The 25,481-nt window shown below is 46.9% G+C and overlaps 1 protein-coding gene across 10 annotated transcripts in view; it reads left to right on the top strand.

The window, feature by feature from the left end:
• ARVCF (ARVCF delta catenin family member) overlaps nt 1-25,481 on the top strand; it is a 322,255-nt gene that overhangs the window by 132,457 nt on the left and 164,317 nt on the right. The window contains exon 1 of one of the 10 annotated variants that reach the window (XM_064168745.1): nt 8,132-8,289. The exons of 8 other annotated variants lie outside the window; for them this stretch is intronic. In XM_064168745.1, the coding sequence (XP_064024815.1) occupies nt 8,221-8,289 (69 nt within the window). In that variant the 5' untranslated portion in view covers nt 8,132-8,220. Of the gene's footprint in view, nt 1-8,131; nt 8,290-8,623; nt 9,056-25,481 lie in introns of those variants that run through there. One more of the 10 variants, XM_064168746.1, reaches the window with a different exon arrangement.

The raw sequence follows: 25,481 nt of genomic DNA, 5'->3' as shown, positions 1-25,481 counted from the left end.
TTTGTTTGCCAAGGCTTGTGAAAGAACCTATTTTCCACAACTGGTAACCTTCCTGGCCTGGAGCTATGCCAGGTTTAAATTAAAATGATTTAATTTAAATGCCAAACTTAGTGTTTGGTAATAATTTTCTCTTATTTTGTGTTGCTTAACTAACAGAACTATGCTTTATTCTACAAGTGCTCTTGTGATACCTCTCCTCAAATACCATGTCCAGTTCTGGTGTCCTCATCATAAGAAGGACACTGAGCTGTTGGAGCAAGTCCAGAGAAGGGCCACAAAGATGATCTAAGGGCTGGAGCACCTCTGCTATAAGGATAGGCTGAGGGAGCTGGGGTTGTTCAACCTGGAGAAGAGAAAACTCCAGTGGCACCTTACAGCTGCCCTCCAATACCTGAAGGGATCCTACAGGAAGGCTGCAGAGGGACTTTTCATAACAATGTCTAGCAGTAGGACAAGATGGGATGGTTTTAAGCTGAGGGAAAGTAGGTTTAGAGTGGATCTTAGGAAAAAGTTCATCAGTACAAGGATGGTGAGACTGAAATAGGCTGCTCAGGTGAAGTTGTGGATGCCTCCTCGCTGGGGGTGTCCAAGGCCAAGTCTAGAGCAGCTGATTCTAGTTGAGAGGCTTCCCTGGTCATGGCAGGGAGGTTGGAGTAGATGATCTCTAAGGTCCTTTCCAACCTAAGCCATTATGAATAAATTCTGCTTGCTGTGTGCACCTTATTAGTTAAAGAGGTTGTTCTTTGCCTGATGTCTCAGAGTGTTGCAAGATCAGTACCTATAACTGCAAGTAATTATTAAAAACAGCTTAAACCGTGAGCATTCAAATGCAAACATGAAAACATTCAAGTGCAGTATCAGGTTTAGCAGGAGTTTTTTTTCCCAAAGTATTCACATTTACCACATTAGTTCCTTGATGATTAACCTCTTACATTTTAAAGCTGTCATTTATTTGCCGTGTTCTGCTGCTTGTTCATTTCTCAGCTCGCAACACAATTCATTGTCTTTTTAAGGATATTTAATTCTCTTACTCTTTAGTTCCCAAGCACACTGCTGTACCAGTTCAGATGAGATGTGCAGGAAAAGAAGAGTTTAAAGCTTCACAACCCTTTTTTTTTTCACTGTATCTCTCAATTTTATGAAAAGATTTTGTTCCTAATACAGGCCTTGATCCGTATGCGTGCAAGTGAGGCAGGCTTTTATCCCTACAAGGTGTTGCACAGGAGCTAGTTGGTCTTTGTAAGCCTCTCCCCTTGCAGAGCCACATGGAACTGCAAGAATGTTTTCCAGAAAGTTTAAAACCAACAAGCAGGCAAAGCAGCAATTTCCCCTTCCCCTGAGCCCTTTGAGCTTTGGACCTGAAGGGTTCAACCTGTGTTTTAAAACCAAAACCGCTCTACAGTTCCATTTCAGCTGTCTCCAGTTTCTCTAAGCTCTTTTGGACTAACACTGAAAGGGCCCAGAATGAATGTTGGGTTATGATGACATTGATAAATGACTGAGTCTTTTGCTAGTTTAGGCCATCTTATTAATGGCTCAAATTAGACTCTCGCTCGCTTTGTCACAGTGGACAAAGATGGCCATGGGCAGCTTGAGGCTGTGTGCCAAATAGAATTAAAGGCTTTGATTTAAATAAATGTCACAGTTTACTTTTTTTTTTAATATATCACAGTATCACCAAGGTTGGAAGAGACCTCACAGACCATCAAGTCCAACCCTTTAGCACAGAGCTCAAGGCCAGACCATGGCACCAAGTGCCACGTCCAGTCCTGCCTTGAACAGCTCCAGGGACGGCGACTCCACCACCTCCCCGGGCAGCCCATTCCAGTGTCCAATGACTCTCTCAGTGAAGAACTTTCTCCTCACCTCCAGCCTAAATCTCCCCTGGCACAGCCTGAGGCTGTGTCCTCTTGTTCTGGCGCTGGCCACCTGAGAGAAGAGAGCAACCTCCCCCTGGCCACAACCACCCCTCAGGTAGTTGTAGACAGCAATAAGGTCACCCCTGAGCCTCCTCTTCTCCAGGCTAACCAATCCCAGCTCCCTCAGCCTCTCCTTGTAGGGCTGTGCTCAAGGCCTCTCCCCAGCCTCGTTGCCCTTCTCTGGACACGCTCAAGCATCTCAATGTCCCTCCTAAACTGGGGGGCCCAGAACTGAACACAGTACTCAAGGTGTGGTCTAACCAGTGCAGAGTACAGGGGCAGAATGACCTCCCTGCTCCTGCTGACCACACCATTCCTGATGCAGGCCAGGATGCCACTGGCTCTCTTGGCCACCTGGGCACACTGCTGGCTCATGTTCAGGCAGGTATCAATCAGCACCCCCAGATCCCTCTCTGTCTGGCTGCTCTCCAGCCACTCTGACCCCAGCCTGTATCTCTGCATGGGGTTGCTGTGGCCAAAGTGCAGCACCCTGCACTTGGAGCTATTGAACCCCATCCCCTTGGACTCTGCCCATCTGTCCAGGCGGTCAAGGTCTGCTGCAGAGCCCTTCTGCCCTCCAACCCAGCCACATCTGCCCCCAGCTTGGTGTCATCTGCATATATATGTATTTTATAGAACAAGCCCCCAAACTGAAAGAGCTTCCCTTTTAAAGCTGCCAAATTACTGGTTGAATAGTTTGGGAGGGTTTTTTATCTCTAGTTGTGGTGACTGGGAATACTGTTAAGAGTTCATTTGAGGAACTTCATCTAAAATGTATCTTCAGCTGCTGACAGAGGGGCATTTTTAGGCTATTGTAGTTAAAGATTGAAAAGAACTATTGCTTTCATGTTTCTAGTCCATCTAAATCAGCTCTTGTTCCTCTCCACAGTCTGTTTTTCATATGTAAATATTTCAGGTACAAGAAACTTGCTGTGGAATAAGATTTCACACACAGCCCTTGATTCTTTCTTCAGAAGCAAGTCCAAACAGCTTCAGGTTTTGTTTTGAGGAGGCTAGGAATTGCCCTAAAAATGAGATGATTGTACAGATAGCTGTGATTCTATCAATCCACTACGTAATGGCAAAGCACATTTTTGCCCTCTAAATGAAAACATGATGTGTGTTAAGCTGGTGTCTTCTAAGCAAGTGATTGTAAGGTGTGCCTTGAAATACAGCACCAATCATCTGGAAAACCCCAACCCCCAAACAAAAATATAAGGAATGGAAAGTGATTAATGCCAGATCTTTCATTCCTGCAATTTGAGTGTCTTTGTTTTCCTTTCTGATAACTACTGGTCATGGTGTTCCCCAAGGATCAGTGCTGGGCCCAGTCCTGTTCAATATCTTTATTGATGATCTGGACGAGGGGATTGAGTCCAGCATCAGTAAGTTTGCAGATGACACCAAGCTAGGAGCAGCTGTGGAGCTGTTGGAAGGTAGGAGAGCCCTGCAGAGGGACCTGGCCAGGCTGGATGGGTGGGCAGAGGCCAGTGGGATGAAATTTAACAAAGCCAAGTGCAGGGTTCTGCACTTTGGCCACAACAACCCCAAGCAGCACTACAGGCTGGGGACTGAGTGGCTGGAAAGCAGCCAGGAAGAAAGGGACCGGGGGGTACTGATAGATAGTAGCTGAAGATGAGGCAGCAGTGTGCCCAGGTGGGCAGGAGAGCCAATGGCATCCTGGCCTGCATCAGGAGCAGTGTGGCCAGTAGGTCAAGGGAGGTTATTCTGCCCCTGTACTCAGCACTGGTCAGGCCACACCTTGAGTGCTGTGTCCAGTTCTGGGCTCCTCAATTCAAGAGAGATGTTGAGGTGCTGGAAGGTGTCCAGAGAAGGGCAGCAAGGCTGGGGAGGGGCCTGGAACACAAACCCTATAAGGAGAGGCTGAGGAGCTGGGGTTGTTTAGGCTGGAGAAGAGGAGGCTCAGGGGAGACCTCATTGCTGTCTACAACTACCTGAAGGGAGGCTGTAGCCAGGTGGGGTTGGGCTCTGCTGCCAGGCAAGCAGCAACAGAACAAGGGGACACAGTCTCAAGTTGTGCCGGGGGAGGCCTAGGCTGGATGTTAGGAGGAAGTTGTTGCCAGAGAGAGTGATTGGCATTGGAATGGGCTGCCCAGGGAGGTGGTGGAGTCACCATCCCTGGAGGTGCTGAAGAAAAGACTGGATGGGGCATTTGGTGCCATGGTCTAGTTGAATGGGTGCTGGTTTGGACTGGATGATCTTGGAGGTCTCTTCCAACCTGTTTGATTCTATGGTTCTGTGTCTCCCCAGAATTCATCTCCATTTCTATCCTTGAAATACGAAGGCAAAAAAAAAGATTGTGAAAAGCATGGTGATGGAAATGCAGGAAAAATCCTGATGGATCTGTTCTAGACTCATGCAACCATTTTGGAGCAAGTAGAGCTGCTTCAAAAAGGCTCCTGGAACTTTCCCAGTAGGTGTAAAAATGATGGAAAAGCTGAAGAGGGAGAGACTCCCTACACTGTTCTGTGTTCATTTGTCTGTGTTAAAATCATGACAGCAGGGCACAGCGACACATCCTGGTGTACTTTAGTTCTCTTACTTGTTTATTTACAGCATGAAAGTCAGGGAGCAACAATAAAATCCCCTTGGCATGGAAGCACCTATATGAATATCTAAAGCTGGGAGCTGCCATAGGTGATGCTGGTGCTTTTGCCTATATGGTTAGCTGGGATTCTTGTTTCATCTTGTGCATTCTTGCTCCGGTGGGTTTATGGAAGCTACATATCACCCAAGCCATATGTTATGTTTCCAGGCAGAGCTGTAAACCATTTCATTTTTACTACCTCTGAGAGCAGATCAATCTATAGTGCAGCACTCGTGATGCAGAATTTTTTAAGGATAATGGTAGAAAATGAAAAAAAAAAAAGAGGGAGAGAGAGAGAGAGAGAGAGAAAGCTTGGCCCAGATACTATACTACTCCATCTTCCAGAGAATTCAATCACTTCCTATTTATAAATGTTTAATTTCTCAGAAGAAAGGAGGTTTTCTCCCTACTTTTGCAGCTGGGGAAAAAAAATGTGACAGATTAAGAAATTAAGGAAAAAAAGAGGGGGACAGGGAAGGGAGATTGTGATGTAGTCAGCAGTCTGGTACTAATGGATAGAGCTTTTGTTGCCAGAATTTAGGAGTTCAGTGTAACCTTAGAGATCCAATCCATAACTCTTATTTAGGTAATTAGTTCTTTTGCTCCAGCATTGCCAAATCCAAGCTTTCAGAATTATACCAGCTGGTAAAATATTGCAGGTGGCTAAGAAATAAGGGGACTTGAGATGGATTTTGCTTTTTTTTTTTTCCCTCCCCAAATCTTTGGCTTTAATTTGAAACATGTTCAAAATTTACTTTACGAGCAGAAGGGCTACACATGATGGTTTTAAAAGAAGAGGAAAATATCTGTTTTCAAATAACAACCTGGCTCCAGAAGGTGGGACTTCAAAATCATGAAACGCTAATCTTGCATGGCTGCAGAGGGAGCTGGCCAGGCTGGATGAGTGGGCACAGGCCAATGGGATGAGACTGAACAAGGCCAAGTGCAGGGTTCTGCACTTTGGCCACAACAACCCCAAGCAGCGCTTAAGGCTGGGGACAGAGTGGCTGAGAGCAGCCAGGAAGAAAGGGACCTGGGGGTACTGATAGATAGTAGCTGAAGATGAGCCAGCAGTGTGCCCAGGTGGCCAAGAGAGCCAATGGCATCCTGGCCTGCATCAGGAGCAGTGTGGCCAGTAGGACAAGGGAGGTTATTCTTCCCCTGTGCTCAGCACTGGTCAGGCCACACCTTGAGTACTGTGTCCAGTTCTGGTCCCCTCAATTCAAGAGAGATGTTGAGGTGCTGGAAGGTGTCCAGAGAAGGACAACAAAGCTGGTGAGGGGCCTGGAGCACAAATCCTATGACGAAAGGCTGAGGAGCTGGGGCTGTTTAGCCTGGAGAAGAGGAGGCTCAGGGGTGATCTTATTACTGTCTACAACTACCTGAAGGGACATTGTAGCCAGGTGGGGTTGGTCTCTTCTCCCAGACAGCCAGCAACAGAACAAGGGGACACAGTCTCAAGTTGTGCCAGGGGAGGCCTAGGCTGGCTGTTAGGAGGAAGTTGTTGGCAGAGAGAGTGATTGGCATTGGAATGGGCTGCCCTGGGAGGTGGTGGAGTTGCCATCCCTTGAGGTGTTGAAGAAAAGCCTGGCTGAGGCACTTAGTGCCATGGTCTGGTTGACTGGCTAGGCCTGGGTGCTAGGTTGGCCTGGATGATCTTGGAGGTCTCTTCCAACCTGGCTGATTCTATGGTTCTATGATTTGCACTGATATCTGTGGGTTTACAACATGAGAGACTTCTTCTGTGAGCTGAGAATTTGAAGCCCATCCAGGAAGGTTCTCCACTCGGTCATTTTGCATGCAAGAGTAGCTGCTTCAGTGCCCTATGGAAACAGACTTCAGAATGGTTTTTTTTCTGTGACAGTGTATAAAGGCCTGGCATGTGGCCACTTGCATGCCTAAATTGAATGGTACTTTTCTGTGCCAGCATAACCTCGACAAAAGTTGAGCTACTTTAGGTTGTTAACTGAAGAAAAGTTGAACAAGGAGAAGGCAGGGAGAGTGCTGGGAAGGGACTTCTTGCAATAGCTTATAGTGATAGGACAAGAGGGAATGGCTTTAAGCTTGAGGAGGGAGGATTTAGGCTGGAGATTAGGAAGAAATTCTTTACAGTGAGAGTGGTGAGACACTGGAACAGGCTGCCCAGGGAGGTTGTGGATGTCCTCTCCCTGGAGGTGTTCAAGGCCAGGGTGGATGAGGCTTTTGAGCAACCTGGGCTAGTGGAAGGTGTCTCTGGCCATGGCAGAGGGCATGAAACTAGATGCTCTTCAAAGTCCCTTCCAACCCAAACAACTCTATGCATCTACGAGTCTGTGAGTGTTGTACAAAAGTTTCCCTTTTGCTTTGGCCTGTAAGTATTTTATTAGTGGCCACTACCAGTTTGCTCTAAGTTATTCCACTGTAAATAGACTCAGGGCAGGGTTTTTCTCCTCTCCATTGAAGCAAATCCTTTGCTTCAGGTAAATGTTATGCAACATCTACCATTGCCCTTCTCAACATTTGTGGCATTGATCTTTAAACAACATCAGGATCAGAGTTGGCTAACGTAGCTCTGCCCTTTTCTCTGCCCCTAAAATACAAGGCCTGGGTGCTAATATGCAGCTGAAGTGCTGACACTGCCGGTAACAGGAAAGCTGAAATTGGGATTAGATGGGTCTGAAACATTCCTTCCTGTCTTAGATGTCAGCATAGGAGATGCCACCTTTTCACGTTGATCTGGGAGGATTGGTACTAATGAACATGTTAATTATGTTGACACTGGAAGCATGTTTTAGAACGTGTAGGGAACCTGAAGCTGGGCTGAAAAGCTGCTTTTGTGCAAAGGTGCCTATTCTGATAAGTAAGAAGATGAAGTTTAACATGCCATCCTTTCTGCTGGTCTTGCTGCCTCTGACTATCTTTGTTTCCCAGGGATAGTCTCTAATTTGATTTGATTCCAGTAGCTTTTAGGCCCTAATTACCATTGTTCAGCCACCAGCTGTTCCAGTGGTGGGTTTATTGATTGCTTTGGTTTGCTGCAGGAACCCAGTACGAGGAGGAGACCCAACCACTGCTCCTCAGCTGGCGACTGCGGGCAGTGCTGGTGACTTAGCGCTGGGGAAGGACTTAGCTGCCTGCCTCTCAGACCTAGTCAACAGCTTACATCTGAAGGGCGAGGCTCTACTTCCAGTGCTGGCACCCTCCCGCCTCTGCGGTGGGTCCAGGGGGCAGAAATAGCTTCAGGTTTCGTTAAGATGGGTTTACACCTACACTGGTCCCTTTCTGGTAGGACTTGATGTCTTAGCGTATTTATTAACGTGTCCCCTTCTTTTTGCATTGTCTTGGGAAAGGCAGGAAGGAGGATCCGATCCTAGAATAAGAAGCGTGGGAGGCTCTCCTCCTTCCCAGGGCTTTCATGGAGGTTTGCAACCTGGCTGCCTGGTCAGAGACATTAAAAGCTGGGTACTTCCAATTTACTGGCAGTAAATGGATGTGAAAATCACGCTGCGAAGACCAAGGTTTTGTGCCAGGATGTGTTGCAAGGTGTAGCATATATGGCATTCACTTTCTGTAATGAGTGATTTAGCAAGACAACGTTTCGATGGATGTGGGACTGTTTTGTGGGAAGGTGAATGGCTTCAGAAAATGAGGCCAGCTGTGGTTTGAGCTCTAAACCTCACTGCATCTAGGCGAGATGGAGAAGGGAGGAGACTGATGGAAGATCCTGTGTCTCCGGTGTTGGTGCGCTGGGGATGGCATTCATCTCGAAGTGAAGTGCAGAAAGTAAGCAAGCAAGCAAGCGGATTTCCTTCCTTGTGCTTTCTTGTGAGACCTCCCTGGCGTTCCGGAGGCAGCTGCGCTTGCAGCGCGGGCGGCATCTGACGGGCTCTGCCGCAGCAGCCAGCGCTGCGAACGGGCGCCCTGTTAGTGCCACTCTCGCTCTTTGTCTCTGCAATCCTGCGGGAGGGCTCCGGGCTGGGGGGCGGGCCGGGGAGCGGGGGAACCCCGGGGGCTCCGGGCGCGCCGCCGGTCTGTGCCCGCGGGCCGCCGCCCTCCCGCGCCCGGCCGGAGGAGAGACGCCGCCGCGCCCCGCCCGCTCGTCCCCCGCGCCGGAGAGGAGAGGAGCGGAGCCCGGCGGCCGCTCCCCGCTCCCCGGGCGTGGCCCCGCTCCGGCTGCGGCTGCCCGTCAGTTCCGCCCCCCGGGACGGAGGCTCCCGGGCGCCGGGGCAGTGGAGGGGGAGAGCCATGTGAAGGGGACGCGTCCCTGGCGGGAGCCGCCAAACAACCGCCTTCTGCCGTCGGAGCGCTGGTGGCCGGTGGTGGCTTTGCCCTGGATGGGCTCTGTCTGTAGGGAGGCAGCGGAGGGACTCCCGAGCGGCGAGGTTGCCGGTCAGGTTGCAAAAGGAGCGAGCTGCACGGAGAAAAGAGGCAGTGAAGGCTGTCAGAGCAGAAGGCTGGGTCCGGAGAGGGTCCGCAGGAAGCTGGAGGTGTTCTCTGCTAGGGACCTTACGGCTGGCACCTCGCATAAATGCCTGCAGAACTCAAACAGGTTAGTGCTGAACTTGTGTCCTTCCCTTCGGGCTCCGGCAGTTCTGTGCGTCCGCATGTGCAGTGGTCCTGTGGCGTGGAGAGGAGAAGGCTCTCAGGAGCTGGAAGCGTCTGTTTACTTGTGTTTTCGTGTTCTAGCTGAGAACTAGGAGCAAAAGCTGAACTGCTCTTTCTGACAGAGCATTCGAGAGATTCTGCTTTTGTCTGGGTTGCGTTAACGGATGAAACACCCAAAAAAAGCAAGCCATTGTTTTCCTTGACCTCCTTGTCCTGCTCAATCCATCTGGGGAACTCTCTGACATGAACTGCTAGAAATCGTGCTTTTTAAAAGGAAAGCTTTGCCATTGTGCTTTTGTTAAGTGTTTGCTTTTCCCATACAGTGTTGCACTGCTTTCTCTTTGGTTTTGTTGTTGAACATACCAGACAAATAACTTCAGTTTTTCACTCTAAATGTTACCTTAAAGGGGGAAAAAAAAAAAAGCCTCTTGGCTGTCATCTTAATAATTACAATGGACTTGCAGCTCTGTGCAAAACTAGATATCAGATATTATTCTTTACCTTGGAGTGTCATTGCCGAGTAAAGCTGTTGAAGGCTCGATTTAAACAAATAGAGATCGTTTAGACTCCTGTAATTTGCAGGTGCTTACCTTGTTAACCTCCTTCATCTACCTCGTAAGCCTCAGGAAACCTTATAAATTGAGGTGGCGGCAGGGTAGAGCTGCTCCTCAAACTGGGATGAGGTGTTGTCTTTTTCTTAGCCCTCTTCTTTATTCTCTGCCTTTTAAATTTAAAACAGGTTATTTTAGGGTGAGGAAATGCAATGATAATCCATCACTGGTAATACATCTATGGATGTATTCAGGTTCACTGCACTGGAATTGTTAGAAGTGCTTCAGTTTGGTTTGTTCGTGCTATGTCCAACTTGTCTGTCTCAGGAACAGAAGGCTGAATCATTTCTCCATGCAAATAGGATGTTGGTTCCTTTCAGGGGAAGTAGCCCTTTCATCTGGGCCCTCTTTGTTTGTTGGCAGTTCCTGTGCTCACTGCCCTGCCTGCTGGAGGTGATCGAGTCCTGGTTATGCGTAGGTGCTTGTGTGCTGTGCTACCTGTGGACCTCTCTGGAAGGAAAGGATTTTGGTTGTGTACACAGCCCTGTCCGTACTGCCCGACACGAAGTAACTGTGGCTGTCAAATGACATGCAATGGGTTGTTGATTTTCAGATAGATAGAGTTAGCAGCTCTTTGGGGTGTGGGCTGTGCTTTTTCAGTACATGAAGAAAAACCTGGAGGGAAAGGAGCAGAATGCTAACTGTAAAAAAGGTGTATTTGATGTGTTGTGACTTGGCAGCAGAGCTGCATTTTTGTCTTCTGGGGTTTCTACTTAGATAGGAGGAAAAGCTTGAGTGGAGGATCATAGTTAATCACTTAAGGTCATACATTTCAGTTCACTTGTAAATTCTTCTTCCCTATCAACCCCAAATCTCATGGTTTTAGTGTTTCTGCTGCCTGTGATAGTTGAGGATCAGACAGAAATATGTTATTTTATCTTTGCTGGTGGAACAGGGGATCTTGATGTATTCTGAAGTCTTCTTGCAGTATAATTGATCAGTCTGTTTCCACAGCAGTGTGTAAGAGAATGCCCAGCTTAATGAGAGGCAGTAGTTTTAAACTGTGAGTTGTCAGAGAAATGTATTGTGCAGTTACAGAGCCTCTAGAAAGCAATCCTTTAGCTTTAATGATCACAATTAAGTAAGGCTAAGGTAAATGGATAAATGACTTTGAGGTGAGTGGCAAACCTACACCATCCATATGGACAGGAATGGGAAAGATACTGGTAGGAACTTCTGCCCCATTGACTAGAGACCTAATGTGTTCAGAGACTCCTAGCATTAAAATCTAAGTAAAGACAGTTATGAAATTGTAATTAAACAGACCCAAGAGTAACTGTCCTTTTGGTTTCTGCTGGGAATAGTCCCTGAAGTCCTGGGCCAGAAAAGCAGCATTATACCTGAGAGCATTGGTAGAGGAAAATGCTGAGAAATGGTTCTTGTTGCCATGAGTGTGCAGGGCAAGTGTCACCTCCTTGGCATTCTCACTTGGCTGCTCCCCTTCCTGCTGATGAGGGACCAAGACTGCTGAAGTTTGTGCTGAGTGTCTGCAGTCTGACATCTTGCAGTGGCCTGAATATAAGTACAGAGTTTATGAAATTCAAACTGATCTTGAAATCTGGAGCTCTTAGAGTAAGTTTGGTCACTGTATGACATGCAGCTTTGATCTGGATCTGAAACCTTAAGAGTTGGCTTGCCTCAGGGTCCTGAAGTGAGGAAGGAGAAAGGAGCTGCTTAAAGTGACTTATACCAGAAACTCTTCAGTTCTGCATTGCTGCTGCTTCAGAAAATACTTTGCTAACTTCCCTAATTCAGGCACTGAACTCAGTAAGACTGCGTGAATTCAGCACTTTGTCCCTGAAGTGTCTCACTAGAGGATGGTACCACCAGGAGACAGTGTGGAATCCTCGACCTGGCAGGATGGATAAGTGGTTAATGCATTAGTGCCATGCCTCATATGAGGCCGTACCAGTGATGGAAGTCTGGTGGAAGAAATGTTCATGGAGGTGCAGCACGAAAAAGCAGCATCATTTCTAAACAGTTGCACAAGTCACATTAGAAAAAAAACAAGAAGGAAGCTTAGTATTTAGCATGGATCTTTATATGGATTCCCACATATGATGAGCTGCACAGTGTGGGTATAGGCCTTGGCAGCTCTGAAGTGCTCTGCCACCTTGGAGTAAAGAGATAGAATCATAGAATAGAATCAACCAGGTTGGAAGAGACCTCCAAGATCATCCAGTCCAACCTATCACCCAGCCCTAACCAATCAGACCATGGCACTAAGTGCCTCATCCAGGCTTTGCTTGAAGACCCCCAGGGACGGTGCCTCCACCACCTCCCTGGGCAGCCCATTCCAATGCCAATCACTCTCTCTATGAAGAACTTCTTCCTAACATCCAGCCTATACCTCCCCTGGCACAACTTGAGACTGTGTCCCCTTGTTCTATTGCTGGTTGCCTGGGAGAAGAGGCCACCCCCCACCTGGCTACAGTGTCCCTTCAGGTAGTTGTAGACAGCAAAGAGGTCTGCCCTGAGCCTCCTCTTCTCCAGGCTGCACACCCCCAGATCCCTCAGCCTCTCCTCATAGGGTTTGTGCTCCAGGCCCCTCACCAGCTTTGTTGCCCTTCTCTGGACATGTTCCAGCACCTCAACATCTCTCTTGAATTGAGGGGCCCAGAACTGGACACAGTACTCAAGGTGTGGTCTGACCAGTGCTGAGCACAGGGGCAGAATATCCTCCCTTGTCCTGCTGGCCACACTGTTCCTGATGCAGGCCAGGATGCAGCAGTCTACAGCGTTGGTTCCTCCCCGTCCCCAGAGCAAATCTTTTGCCAGCAGTTGTGACCTCTGTAGCAGAGCTGGGCAAAGTGAATGCGTTTTCTGGGACTCGGCTACTGAGCTGTTGTACTACAAACTGCCACAGAGGCAGTAACTCCCTGCAGGAGGGCAGACATTGTAGTAACTCTTTATGCAGTTACTGCCTAATTTGGGTGTGGAGCTCACACCTGGTGGTGTGCCTTTACATCCTGATACAGGAGCTTGCACAGTGGGGTCCTTCACCCCGACTGATGCTCTGGAGCTGCAGCGGGGCGCTGTGTAGGTTGTGTGAATGGGAGTGCTGTGTTTCTGCAGTGCTCTGGCAAGAACCATGTTCTTTTCAAAGCGACACTGTGTGCTCTTTGAGCTGTTGGAATGCATTCCCTTTGTGTGTCTCTGTGCACACGTTTGTAACACAAGCAGAGCACCCCAGCAATTGGACTTCCTGAGGCTGTGTTGCTTAACCACCTGTCCCAAAAGTTGTGAGGCGAGGTGGTGCACAGGGAGAATCAGTCTGGCTGCAGGTTTTGCCACTATAGTTAAAGAAACCTCTACACTCAACGTCTTTCCTCATGTAGAAATACTCATTATGGAAGGGCAGAATGGGGAGGAGAAGCATGTTAGGCAATCACATTTGAAACTCCACTGGCTGGGCATTTATAACAAGACAGTTCTCCTACATGCAAGCTCAAAAGCCCTTCTCTGGATTCACCTCTGCCATGCAATTTAGGGTTTGATACTGATTTCAGTAGGAATAGAATCATGATCTCTGGTTGAAAATAGTTGTGGCATAGAAAATGTCTCTATATTTGGGTGTTAATAAGGCATTTCACAGGGTGTTAGGGGTTGGAAGGGACCCAAGGAGATCATCAAATCCAACCCCCCTGCCAAAGCAGGACAATACTATCTAACACAGAGCACAGAGGAACACATCCAGACAGGACTTGAAAGGCTCCAGGGAAAGAAACTCCACAACCTCTCTGGGCAGCCTGTGCCAGTGCTCTGTGACCCTTACAATAAAGAAGTACCCCCTTGCATTGAAGCAGAACCTCTTATGCTGCAACTTACACCCACTGCTCCTTGTACTATCCCAGTGAGCAAGTGAACAAGTGAGTCTTCTCTTTTCCAGACTAAAAAGTCCCAAGTCTCTCAGCCTCTCCTCCTAAGCCATGTCCTCCAGTCCTCTCATCATCCTCCTAGCCCTCTGCTGGACCCTCTCCAGCAGTTCCCTGTCCCTCTTCAACTGGGGAGCTCAAAACTGAACACAGTATTCAGTATTTCTCTGAGCATGAAGGTTTTAGTATGTCCTCACTGTGCATTTGTCTGTTCTGCTGCTGCCTGCCATTTTCCCAAAGGATGCAGCGCGTTTGCAGTTACGCAGACGTTCTCAGGACCATTCTAAGGACAAGACCAGTGTGCATCCACCTTAAAAACTGAAGCAAACCCTACATGCTTTATGAAAAGAGGAATGGCATCTTGCACCAGACTGTTTTAGGCCCTTGGGAGAGCTGTGCCTTCCTCCTGGGATGGAAGAGGGAGGAGAAGAAGAGGCTCACTATTAAGTAGCTTAGCTGGAGAAATAAAAGCACAAGAAGTGAACAAAGGCGAGTGCGTAGGATCTGTGGCTGGTGAAACAAGAAGACAATACAGGGCTTTCCTATCTCGAATGACTTGGCCTGGGAGCTCTGCATACATTTGCTTTGGTCAGATCCTCCCAAGGACACAGCAGAACATTCTTTGTATTTTTCAACATTCCTGTTGTTTCAGTCGCCTCTTCTGTGTGACTGATGTTGCCCAGCGAAGCCTGAAAGAAGCTAAGGATGCATGTGTGGGTTCCTAGTGGATGGGAACTTTATTCTGTTTAACTCTGCCTTCCAAGTTTGGGTTTGTTTTTTTTTTGTTCATAGGAGTCTTGCTCATAATTTTGTATTAGCCTCTGTATTTGTCATAGCATTGCACAGGCTTGTTTATACTACAGGAGGTAAGAGAAGGAGATAAATATTGCAGTAGCTTTAATGGTGGTAAGGTTGGGATAGCAGAGGTGAAGCTTAGTTTATATTCAAAGGTTTTGTTTCCAGTGAGCAATGGGAGGTGGGATTCTGCCAGTCAGTTTTCTTTGGTTTTGCTTTTCCTTATAAGGATGAGGTTGACCTGATGATTCCTATCTGTGTCCCAGCCGTGGAATAAATAGCAAGAGGAGAGGTTTAAGAGTGAATGGAGTCCCTGAAATAAATCCTGAGGTGAGAGAGAGTGTATTTCAAATTCCTCTATACAAGGAATACTGGGACTCCAAAGCTGATAGTTTTGAATTTCACATTGTCTTTTGTGTCTCTTGTTAGGTTGCAGCCAGGCTGTGGGATTTTATTTTGTTCATTTGTCTGCGTGCCCAGGCAGTGCACAACTCTAACTGTACCTGGAAGGAGCTTGATGGCACACAGAGGCTAAAATCTCACTTTCCCTGGGGAATTGTAATCTTTTTTATCTACAAATGGGTGGGCAGGATCTCTTCTGCCTTGCTAAGGAGTGGTTGTTCTACAAACTCAGTGCTCCCTGTACACCACTGTAATGTGAAAATTCATTACTTACAGCGTGTTCTCTGCCTCTTTGATGAGTCAAGCCCACACCTGCTTACAGCAGGAAATTGAAATGCCTGAGTATTCCCTTTTGGCTAATCCCACACATCTATCCTTAGCATCATAACACTTCTCTTTGGCATTCAGAAATAAAGTGAAAACTGTTCTTAAGTAAACCTGGAGAATTCTTTGAGCTTGGGAATTTCTGCCTCCGCAAGCACTTGGCACAGCTCTGAACTTTTATTTTTAGTAGAATTTTCTTAGCCAAACTATTGTAATGTTCAGAGAAAGAGATGTTCCTGAAAGCCTGAAATGAAAACCTTATCTGAGGGCTTCTTTTTATACTGCAGAGGGTGTACTTGTATGTGTACATGCATGTTTATGTATGTTTCAAATCTGCAGATGGTGGAGATGATTTTGGCAGCATTACTCTGGATGTGTGTAGCCTATCACTGCTCAGAATGATCTGAAACATGGAGAAGACTTTTCAGCTTACAAACTTGTAATTCATTAAGGAGCTGATAAAAGATAGGCAGCACAATTTGTTTATGGATGGGAGAGCCTCAAGATGTAAACAGTTCCTCTGTGTGCTCGGGATTATTCTGCTGTTTGACTTGTAAAATCTTTCAAATGGTTTTAGCAGGTTTTGCATCTGAAGCTATTTGCATCCCTCTCTTTTGATGAGAGGGTTCTCAGGTGAATTCAGTGTTAAGAGAATAAAGGCCCCTTTGGCTTCCAGGCATGGCAGCATGTGAGCCTGAGCTGGTTTGGTTTGGGATGCGTGTAGCAAAGAGCGTAAACCAGTGTTGATAGCAGAACAGTGTGCAGCTATGGGAGCTTTCCAAGTCTGAATGAAATGGAATTTAATGCAGGATATTGAAAGGTTGTCAAATTTCAAGTAGCTGTGGAGAAATGCTTGCTAAGGAAGGCCATCGATAGGACTCTGTATATGGCACTTCACACAGGACTGGCTTACAAGAATGCAAACCAAGTTGGTTTGCTCTGAATGGACAAAATGCCTTATTTGTAAAACAAATTATGCAGGTGCCTGGATTTCTCTGTCAAAGTCTTCCTGAATCCTTGCTCATCACTGGTAAACCAGACCCTTATTCTTTAGAATTCTCTTCCATGGCACCACTCTCATACTGGCATAAATCTTGTGGAGCAACTCCTCTGCTTCTGCATCAGGTCATAGAATCATAGAATCAACCAGGTTGGAAGAGACCTCCAAGATCATCCAGTCCAACCTATCCCCCAGTCATGCTTATGTTCTCCCAAGTAGGTGATTTACTCCCAGTCACCTTGCTGGCTTTGTTAGTATTTTGTCCTTCTTAACCCTTCCTCCTAATCATAGCAGTGATGACCAGGATCATTCTCCTGTTGTTCACACACATTAAATTAGGAGGAATGTATTACCATTTCAATTTAATCCAGCAGATGCTTTATGTGGCTGGCCTCAATTATACTGGTTATCAGCTCATCTGTAAAACCAGCAGTTCTGTTCTGGGAGACCAGTGTTGCCCAGCTGGGCTGTCTTGGTGATGTCTCTGCCATTTTAAGTCTCTGATGAACCCTGGATATAGTTTTCACTAGTTTAAGAATGCAGCTCTTTACAGATCCTTTTTATGATGCTCTAATGAGGGAACAGTTAAAAATACTCTTCTCCTGGGTTGTAAAAGATTTCAGCTTACATGCCAGATGCTGTGAAAGTAAAGAGTGACTTTGTAAATTATAGATGGTATTTATAAAGTACATATTGATGCTGTTGATGTCCCCTTGAACTCCTGCCTATTTTTTTTCAAGAGTAACCAATGATACTAAGAGTTGCCTCTAATGAAAAGGGAATGTTTATTTCTGTGCTGGTAACTTCCAAAGCTCTGTGTTTTCATTACCTCCCTTAAAAGTTGCCTGGCCTGTGTGTGATGATACTTGAGCTGTTTTCTGTCGAGTTGGTGAGTTTTTGGAAATGAGCTGTTCTGCTGCAAAAGGAATTCTTTACTGTCTGGTTTGCCTTTCCCTTTTTTTGCTGCTAGATCTTACAAATACAGACATGCCTCAGTGTGTGAGGAGAAGTGGTCTTCGTATCATAGGAGAATGAGGTGATTCTGGAATGCTCATGAGAGAAGTGATTTGACTTCATGGGGGAGAGATTTCCCTCGGGGTGCTCAGTCTCTGCTCATTTGGGTAAAGAAAGTGAACAGGTGGAGTCACTTCCTAAAGCAAGAGTTTGGTGCCCTGGTCATGCCTGGTGTGAGACTGTGACCTCCTCACCTTACTGGGGCATCAGTAGGGCAAGACTGGGCTGCCCAGGGAGGTGGTGGAGTCACCGACCCTGGGGCTGTTCAAAGCAAGATTGGACGTGGCACTTGGTGCCATGGTCTAGCCTTGAGCTCTGTGGTAAAGGGTTGGACTTGATGATCTATGAGGTCTCTTCCAACCTTGATGATACTGTGATACTGTGACTTAAGACATTCCCCAAATTTAAGAATTCAAGATATGTATAGTGCTGCATTTTACACATGTGCTGAAGCCTACATTGCCACGATAAGGGCTGCAAGAGAGCTCTGCATGGTTTATGTGATGTTCCAGATGCACCCTACAGCTGGTTTGCAAATACAAGGGGAAGCAGAGTTCTGCCTTCCTCCCCAGGAAGGGAAGCAGCAAGCCTGGACAGTGGGAGTGGATGTCAGCTAACACTGGTGCTTGGGTGAAGTTAAGCACACATCTTTCTAGGTGAAATATCAGTGAGTTAGATATGTGGACAGCCTGTTCTTGCCTTCTGGCATTGGCAGGTAAGTTAGTAGGGATTTAATAAAACATAGGAAAAGTTTCTTCAGTCTGCCAGTGAGGGCATGAATTCACTCCTGCAGGATGGTTGTGTTCTAGCAATAAATGTGTTGGAAGTCTGCAACCCCAGCTTCTCCCCTTCCCCCCATGCATTCTAATAAGCTTATTGTACTTTCTGGGTCTTCATTCTTGCCTTTGCCCGAAAGGAATGGACTATGGTATGTTTACAAGTCTTCCAAAAAATTCAGTTTCTCACATTAGCATATGCAAATGGGAGTAAATGTATGGAAATGTATGCTAGATGAGGAACATTCCACATTTGTCCTTAGCAATTTCAGCTCATCTGGGTCATTCCCTCCCTTCCTGCCATGACACGTTGTTTTATTACCTGAGGTTAGAATGCATCTTGGTCATGCTGACACATTTATCTTGTATTTTATGATGTGATCTTATCACATCCCATTTCTTTTCTCTTTCCTATTCAGCCTTTCATCTGTCAGTGACAGTCATGACACCAGCTAGTGGCACAGTAATACCAGGGCTATGTATTAGTCCATACTGTTGGCAATTTGTAAGGGTAATACTTTGCTCCTAAGGTACAATATTCTTTTTAGCAGGTTATTTCTGGAGGAAAGAGCCATTTGTAATTACATCAAATGCAGCAGCCATCAATCATTTTCCATGTAGGAGATAGCAAAAAAAAAAAGCCTTCCTTGGGTAACATCCAGTAAATGTGAAGCAAACAGAAGGTGACACTGCACCCTTCCCTCTTGGCTGCAACAGTGCAAGGAGATGCAAAGTGCTCATTTGTTGTTTGTGTAATGGTGGCAGACAGACCTTTGTATTTGCACTTGCAGCCTTTGTGTTTTAACCTATAAAAATCAGTCTTTTCCATCAGCTTGGAGCATGTGAAGCGAGAGTGAGAAGGTTGTTCAGGTCCATTATTGAAAGCGTTGTGGCCATTTTGAACATGTTGGATTTGCAGATGTGTTGTACATCTTCAAAGGCCAAATTTGCACAGAGAAAGCTGCTGCTGTGTAAACAAATCAAAAATAAGGGGCAGGCTTTCAGACCTTTCAAGTTTACACCAACTCCAAATCACAGAATCATAGAATCATAGAATCAACCAGGTTGGAAGAGACCTCCAAGATCATCCAGGCCAACCTAGCACCCAGCCCTAGCCAGTCAACCAGACCATGGCACTAAGTGCCTCATCCAGGCTTTGCTTGAACACCTCCAGGGACGGTGCCTCCACCACCTCCCTGGGCAGCCCATTCCAATGCCAATCACTCTCTCTGTGAAGAACTTCTTCCTAATATCCAGCCTATACCTCCCCCGGCACAACTTGAGACTGTGTCCCCTTGTTCTATTGCTGGTTGCCTGGGAGAAGAGACCACCCCCCACCTGGCTACAATGTGCTTTCAGGTAGTTGTAGACAGTAATAAGATCACCCCTGAGCCTCCTCTTCTCCAGGCTAAACAGGCCCAGCTCCCTCAGCCTCTCCTCATAGGATTTGTGCTCCAGGCCCCTCACCAGCTTTGTTGCCCTTCTCTGGACACCTTCCAGCACCTCAACATCTCTCTTGAATTGAGGAGCCCAGAACTGGACACAGCACTCAAGGTGTGGCCTGACCAGTGCTGAGTCCAGGGGCAGAATAACCTCCCTTGTCCTACTGGCCACACTGCTCCTGATGCAGGCCAGGATGCCATTGGCTCTCTTGGCCACCTGGGCACACTGCTGGCTCATCTTCAGCTTACTATCTGTCAGTACCCCCAGGTCCCTTTCCTCCTGGCTGCTTTCCAGCCACTCAGTCCCCAGCCTGTAGTGCTGCTTGGGGTTGTTGTGGCCAAAGTGCAGAACCCTGCACTTGGCCTTGTTGAATCTCATCCCATTGGCCTCTGCCCACCCATCCAGGCTGTCCAGGTCCCTCTGCAGGGCTCTCCTACCTTCCAACAGCTCCACACCTGCTCCTAGAGATGTAACTCGAGATCAGTTAGTGCTGCATCAATCCACTGGCAGTTGGATTTGGTGTCTAAGTAGTGCCTCAAACATCTGCCCTCAAGTTGCTTTAAATCTGCTGTGACACGCTCTTAATCCAGTATGGTTTTCTGCCTCTTGCTTTTTGAGACTCCAGTCAAAATCATCTTTGTGTTTCAATTACATGGGATCAGGGCTTTTTCTTTTTTCCTTTCTCAAAGCTGACATTTTTAAATTTCAGCTTAACAGTGCCAGTGCCAACTTTTCACTACTCCAAAATGTAATTTCCTTCCTTTGCTGCCTCTATCAAAAGGCAGAGCAAATATTGTGTAACTTGGCTGGCTTCCAGAGACTTCCCAGAATCATAGAATGGTTTAGGTGGGAAGGAACCTCGGACATCATCTACTCCAGCCTCCCTGCCATGGCTAGGGAAGCCTCCCAGCTAGACTCAGATGCTCAAGGCTTTATCCAGCCTGGCCTTGAACACCCCCAGGGAGGAGGCACCCACAGCCTCCCATGGCAGCCAATTATGGAGTCTCACCACCCTTGTACTGAAGAAGTTCTTCCTAAGATGCAGTCCAAACCTCTCCCTCATCTTAAAACTGTTCCCTCCTGCCCTATCTCTAGACACCCTTATGAAAAGTCCCTTTGCTGCCTTCCTGTAGGATCCCTCCAGGTATTGGAAGGCAGCTGTATGGAGCTGTCTTTTCTCTAGGCTGAGCAGCCCTCAGCTCCATCAGCCTGTCCTCGTAGCAGAGGTGCTCCAGCCCTTGGATCATCTTCGTGGCCCCCTCTGGAGCTGCTGTAACAGCTCTGTGTCCTCCTTACGATGGGGACAGCAGAACTGGATGCAGACAAAAGAGCCCCTGGTAAAACCAACAGCCAGCATGCATCAAGATAGCAAAGGAGGAGTCCTGTCCAGAGCAGCTAAGTGCTGGCTGTGCCTGTGTAAATACACTGCAACTGTGTGGGTGTGTTTCAGGAATTGTTCTTTGTATTTTCTTGCATTCAGATTTGGCCAGGGTGCATTATGTGGATACTGTTTTGGCAACTGGAGTAGCAAAAATATTTACAAGCTCTTATCCCTCCTTCCTGTATTTAGGATTCCCTTAAGTGTTTTGTTTTATTCTTCCAAAAAACCCAAAACCTGTTTTTCCTTTAAAGAGACAGGGAGAATTCTAGATTAGTCTGCTTTTAAAGATGCCTTTAAAATGCACCACTTCAACTAGATTGATTTTTAATATTTCCTGTGGAGTACAGAGATTATATTTTAGAATGGCTAACAAATGGGGAAAAGGTATTTCTCCTCCCTCTTGAAATGCAGCTCTGCTTTCTCCTCAGGAAAAATGTCAAGCTTTGATGCTTCATGCAGTATAGCTCAAGCAGAAATACTCTTTGGTGGTTCTGCTGGGTTGCATTTCCCACAGTGGTGGTAGGAATCCAGTGTGAATGCCCATAGGATCGTGTGGGCTCCTGGTTTCCATCCACAGTGGACACAGGCTGTGAACATTGATGGGATCAGTCTGGTTAGTGTGTGGGAGGTAACACCGGAGAAGAGGAGGCTCAGGGGGGACCTCATTGCTGTCTACAACTACCTGAAGGGAGGTTGTAGCCAGGTGGGGGTTGGGCTCTTCTCCCAGACAACCAGCAATAGAATAAGGGGACACAGTCTCAAGTTGTGCCAGGGGAGGTCTAGGCTGGATGTTAGGAGGAAGTTGTTGGCAGAGAGAGTGATTGGCATTGGAATGGGCTGCCCAGGGAGGTGGTGGAGTCGCTGTGCCTGGAGGTGTTGAAGCAAAGCCTGGATGAGGCACTTAGTGCCATGGTCTGGTTGACTGGATAGGGCTGAGGGATAGGTTGGACTGGCTGAGCTTGGAGGTCTCTTCCAACCTGGCTGATTCTATGATTCTACTTGACTCTGTAGGGCTGGGTGCTAGGTTGGACTGGATGATCTTGGTGGACTCTTCCAACCTGGTTGATTCTATGACTCTAACATGAAATGCTGAAGACTGACTACTCCACTGGGCAAAATAAGCTATATATTAATCCTGGCAGTTTCTGGGACTTGTTGCAGAGTTGGACTGGGTGAGCAGAACCCCTCACTGGTTGTCACAGTGCTGCTCAATTTTTTTCACTGCTCCCTGAAGTTCTAGATTTGGTTCTGCTGGCACACAGCAATTTAGAGCTGGCTTTCTGGTGTAAGCCCTGTCTTGTTAACTCTGGGAGAAGCACTGTCCCAGGCTGGGCTTCGGGCCAAGGTACAGGTCCCTGTGAAATGTCTGTGGATTTGGCTGAGAATGGAAGGAAGGTGAGGATTTGGCTGAGAATGGAAGGAAGGTGTGGATTTGGCTGAGAATGGAAGGAAGGTGAGGATTTGGCTGAGAATGGAAGGAAGGTGAAGATTTGGCTGAGAATGGAAGGAAGGTGTGGATTTGGCTGAGAATGGAAGGAAGGTGTGGATTTGGCTGAGAATGGAAGGAAGGTGTGGATTTGGCTGAGAATGGAAGGAAGGTGAGGATTTGGCTGAGAATGGAAGGAAGGTGAAGATTTGGCTGAGAATGGAAGGAAGGTGAAGATTTGGCTGAGAATGGAAGGAAGGTGAAGATTTGGCTGAGAATGGAAGGAAGGTGAGGATTTGGCTGAGAATGGAAGGAAGGTGTGGATTTGGCTGAGAATGGAAGGAAGGTGAAGATTTGGCTGAGAATGGAAGGAAGGTGAAGATTTGGCTGAGAATGGAAGGAAGGTGAGGATTTGGCTGAGAATGGAAGGAAGGTGTGGATTTGGCTGAGAATGGAAGGAAGGTGAGGATTTGGCTGAGAATGGAAGGAAGGTGTGGATTTGGCTGAGAATGGAAGGAAGGTGAGGATTTGGCTGAGAATGGAAGGAAGGTGAAGATTTGGCTGAGAATGGAAGGAAGGTGAGGATTTGGCTGAGAATGGAAGGAAGGTGAGGATTTGGCTGAGAATGGAAGGAAGGTGAAGATTTGGCTGAGAATGGAAGGAAGGTGAAGATTTGGCTGAGAATGGAAGGAAGGTGAAGATTTGGCTGAGAATGGAAGGAAGGTGAAGATTTGGCTGAGAATGGAAGGAAGGTGAGGATTTGGCTGAGAATGGAAGGAAGGTGTGGATTTGGCTGAGAATGGAAGGAAGGTGTGGATTTGGCTGAGAATGGAAGGAAGGTGAAGATTTGGCTGAGAATGGAAGGAAGGTGAAGATTTGGCTGAGAATGGAAGGAAGGTGAAGATTTGGCTGAGAATGGAAGGAAGGTGAGGATTTGGCTGAGAATGGAAGGAAGGTGAGGATTTGGCTGAGAATGGAAGGAAGGTGAAGATTTGGCTGAGAATGGAAGGAAGGTGAAGGCTGTCACGAGCCGATCAATCGCATTGGACATGAAGGAGTTAAGACTGGAAATCTGATTGCACAGCTGAAATCTCTATTTGAACTTGTAGTCTCTTGAGAGAAAATGCCATTCAGCACCGTTGCACAGAGTTATTCCATTCTTAATTTTAATTGACATGTCCCAGAATGCAACCTTCTCTTCTGAATCCTTCCAGCAGAGATGTTTGTGAGGCAGTGTCTCTGTGTGGGTGGTTTCTGTGGTTTAAATTCAGGTCATCATTAATTTCCCTTTTGGTACCAACATCCTTTCCACTCTCCTTATTCACTCAATAAGTCTATGAAATTTGAATGAATCTTTCCCTAACTATGGTGTTGCTCACCTCCTGGGATTTCAGCTGAGTGATCTGACCCTGCTCCTTTTTCTCCCTTGTCTCTCCCTTTTTCCTCTACCCACCCCCGTGGATGCCTGTCAGAGGTAGAAGTGATGCTTTCATGGCAGTGGTAGCCACTTGCCTTGGTGACAGGAGTATCCTGTGCAACTTCAGTGACAGAAGAGTAATCATTTGAGTGGTGTAGAAGATGGCATCAATATTTCAGCTCTTTTGGAGGTGGGGGGAAACTTCAAGCAAAAACTTGGGCCTGGTTTAATATCACTTTTTCATTCCTCAGCTGGGTTTGAATTTTATCTTTGACTCAGATGTTGTAGAAATGATGCAGTTCAATACAGTCTTCAGAGTGTTGGCTCCAACTGAGAGCATGGTTCTTGGCCACTTTCTCTGCTTCCTACTTACAAAATGCCTGTCCCTAGGCTGACTTTAATTTGATAAACTCAGAGCTAGAGCCTAGAGTCTTTATAAATTCTCCATTAATCTTGATCTGTCACACCTCTATACTCTGAATATTTCCTGTGTGCAAACTCTCCTCTGCCTTCTGGTGTCCTGGATGAGCTCCTGCAGAGCTTGCTTTTGCCTGATTTCAGTCTGTTTAGCATAATAGCAGGGCATGCAAATAGTGAGCATCTCTGACCTGGTGTTCCTTAGTAGAAAGTTATCACTGCTGGCTTATTTTTTCTGGTGTGGAGTTTGCAGCAGGAAGGGGACTTTGTCCATGGGTCATTCTGTGAATACCAACTGTGATCAGAGGAAGGGAGCTGGGGGTGTGCAGCCTGCAGAAGAGGAGGCTCAGGGCAGACCTCATTGCTGTCTGCAACTAGCTGAAGGGAGACTGTAGCCAGGTGGGGGGTGGCCTCTTCTCCCAGGCAACCAGCAACAGAACAAGGGGACACAGTCTCAAGTTGTGCTGGGGGAAGTCTAGGCTGGATGTTAGGAGGAAGTTGTTGGCAGAGAGAGTGATTGGCATTGGAATGGGCTGCCCAGGGAGGTGGTGGAGTCACCATCCCTGGAGGTGTTCAAGCAAAGCCTGGCTGGGGCACTTAGTGCCATGGTCTGGTTGATTGGCTAGGGCTGGGTGCTAGGTTGGACTGGATGATCTTGGAGGTCTCTTCCAACCTGGTTGATTCTATGATTCTATGTCCCTACTTACTGCAGAGGGGTTGGATAAGATGACCTTTGAGGGTGCCTTCCAACCCAAGCAATCTGTGAATCCCTGTGATCCAGAGGAAGAGAAGCTACATTTATTTCTGTTACCTGGCCATTGTCTTTTGGTATTCTGCTTTTCTCTTTGAATTTCAAGCAGGTGAATTCAAAATACTGTAAATCACTGTGTTTGTACTCTTGCCCAGCTGCCTGCCTGCCTTAGCTGGGGTGGTGGCTTTATCAATTATTAAAGCATGAATTGGTTTTATCCAGCCCCAGTGCAGAACACAGCCTGCTGAAGATGCTGACTGGAGGTAAGTAGGAGAGCTTTGTTCTCAGCAGAATCATTCCTCTTTTGTATGTTTCCTCAAAAATCTAAAGGGTTTGGAACCTGTTAGCATGCCCATGTGTCTCTCTAAACTACAGTGTCCATGAGATTCCAAAGGTACTCTGTCATATTTGCAGTGTATGTCTGTGTGTTGTGGTTTTTCTTTCTGTAACTTACTTTCTTCCCTCCATATCCCTATGCTAAATGTCTTGGGGGGGGGTGAAAAAGTTGTTTGTGCAGCCTATTGCTTGGCCCAAGTGCTTATTATCAGTGGTCACGTGCTTTGCCTAAATATTTCATAAGATCAGTGTGTAGTGTGCAAACTAACCCTGCCTTTTCTCTTCTCTGTGCATTTCCACTTGTACCTCATTAGTAATTTAGACAGGCTTGAGGTGTGTAAGATTTTAGCAGATAGTTTATTTCAGATGTGCTTTGGTTACAGTTTTCCTCTTGTTGTGCTC

Source organism: Pogoniulus pusillus, chromosome 30, assembly GCF_015220805.1.
Source record: "Pogoniulus pusillus isolate bPogPus1 chromosome 30, bPogPus1.pri, whole genome shotgun sequence".
Taxonomy (NCBI): domain Eukaryota; kingdom Metazoa; phylum Chordata; class Aves; order Piciformes; family Lybiidae; genus Pogoniulus; species Pogoniulus pusillus.
The sequence above is the reverse complement of the archived record's forward strand: the minus strand, read 5'-3'. Positions and strand labels throughout refer to the sequence as shown.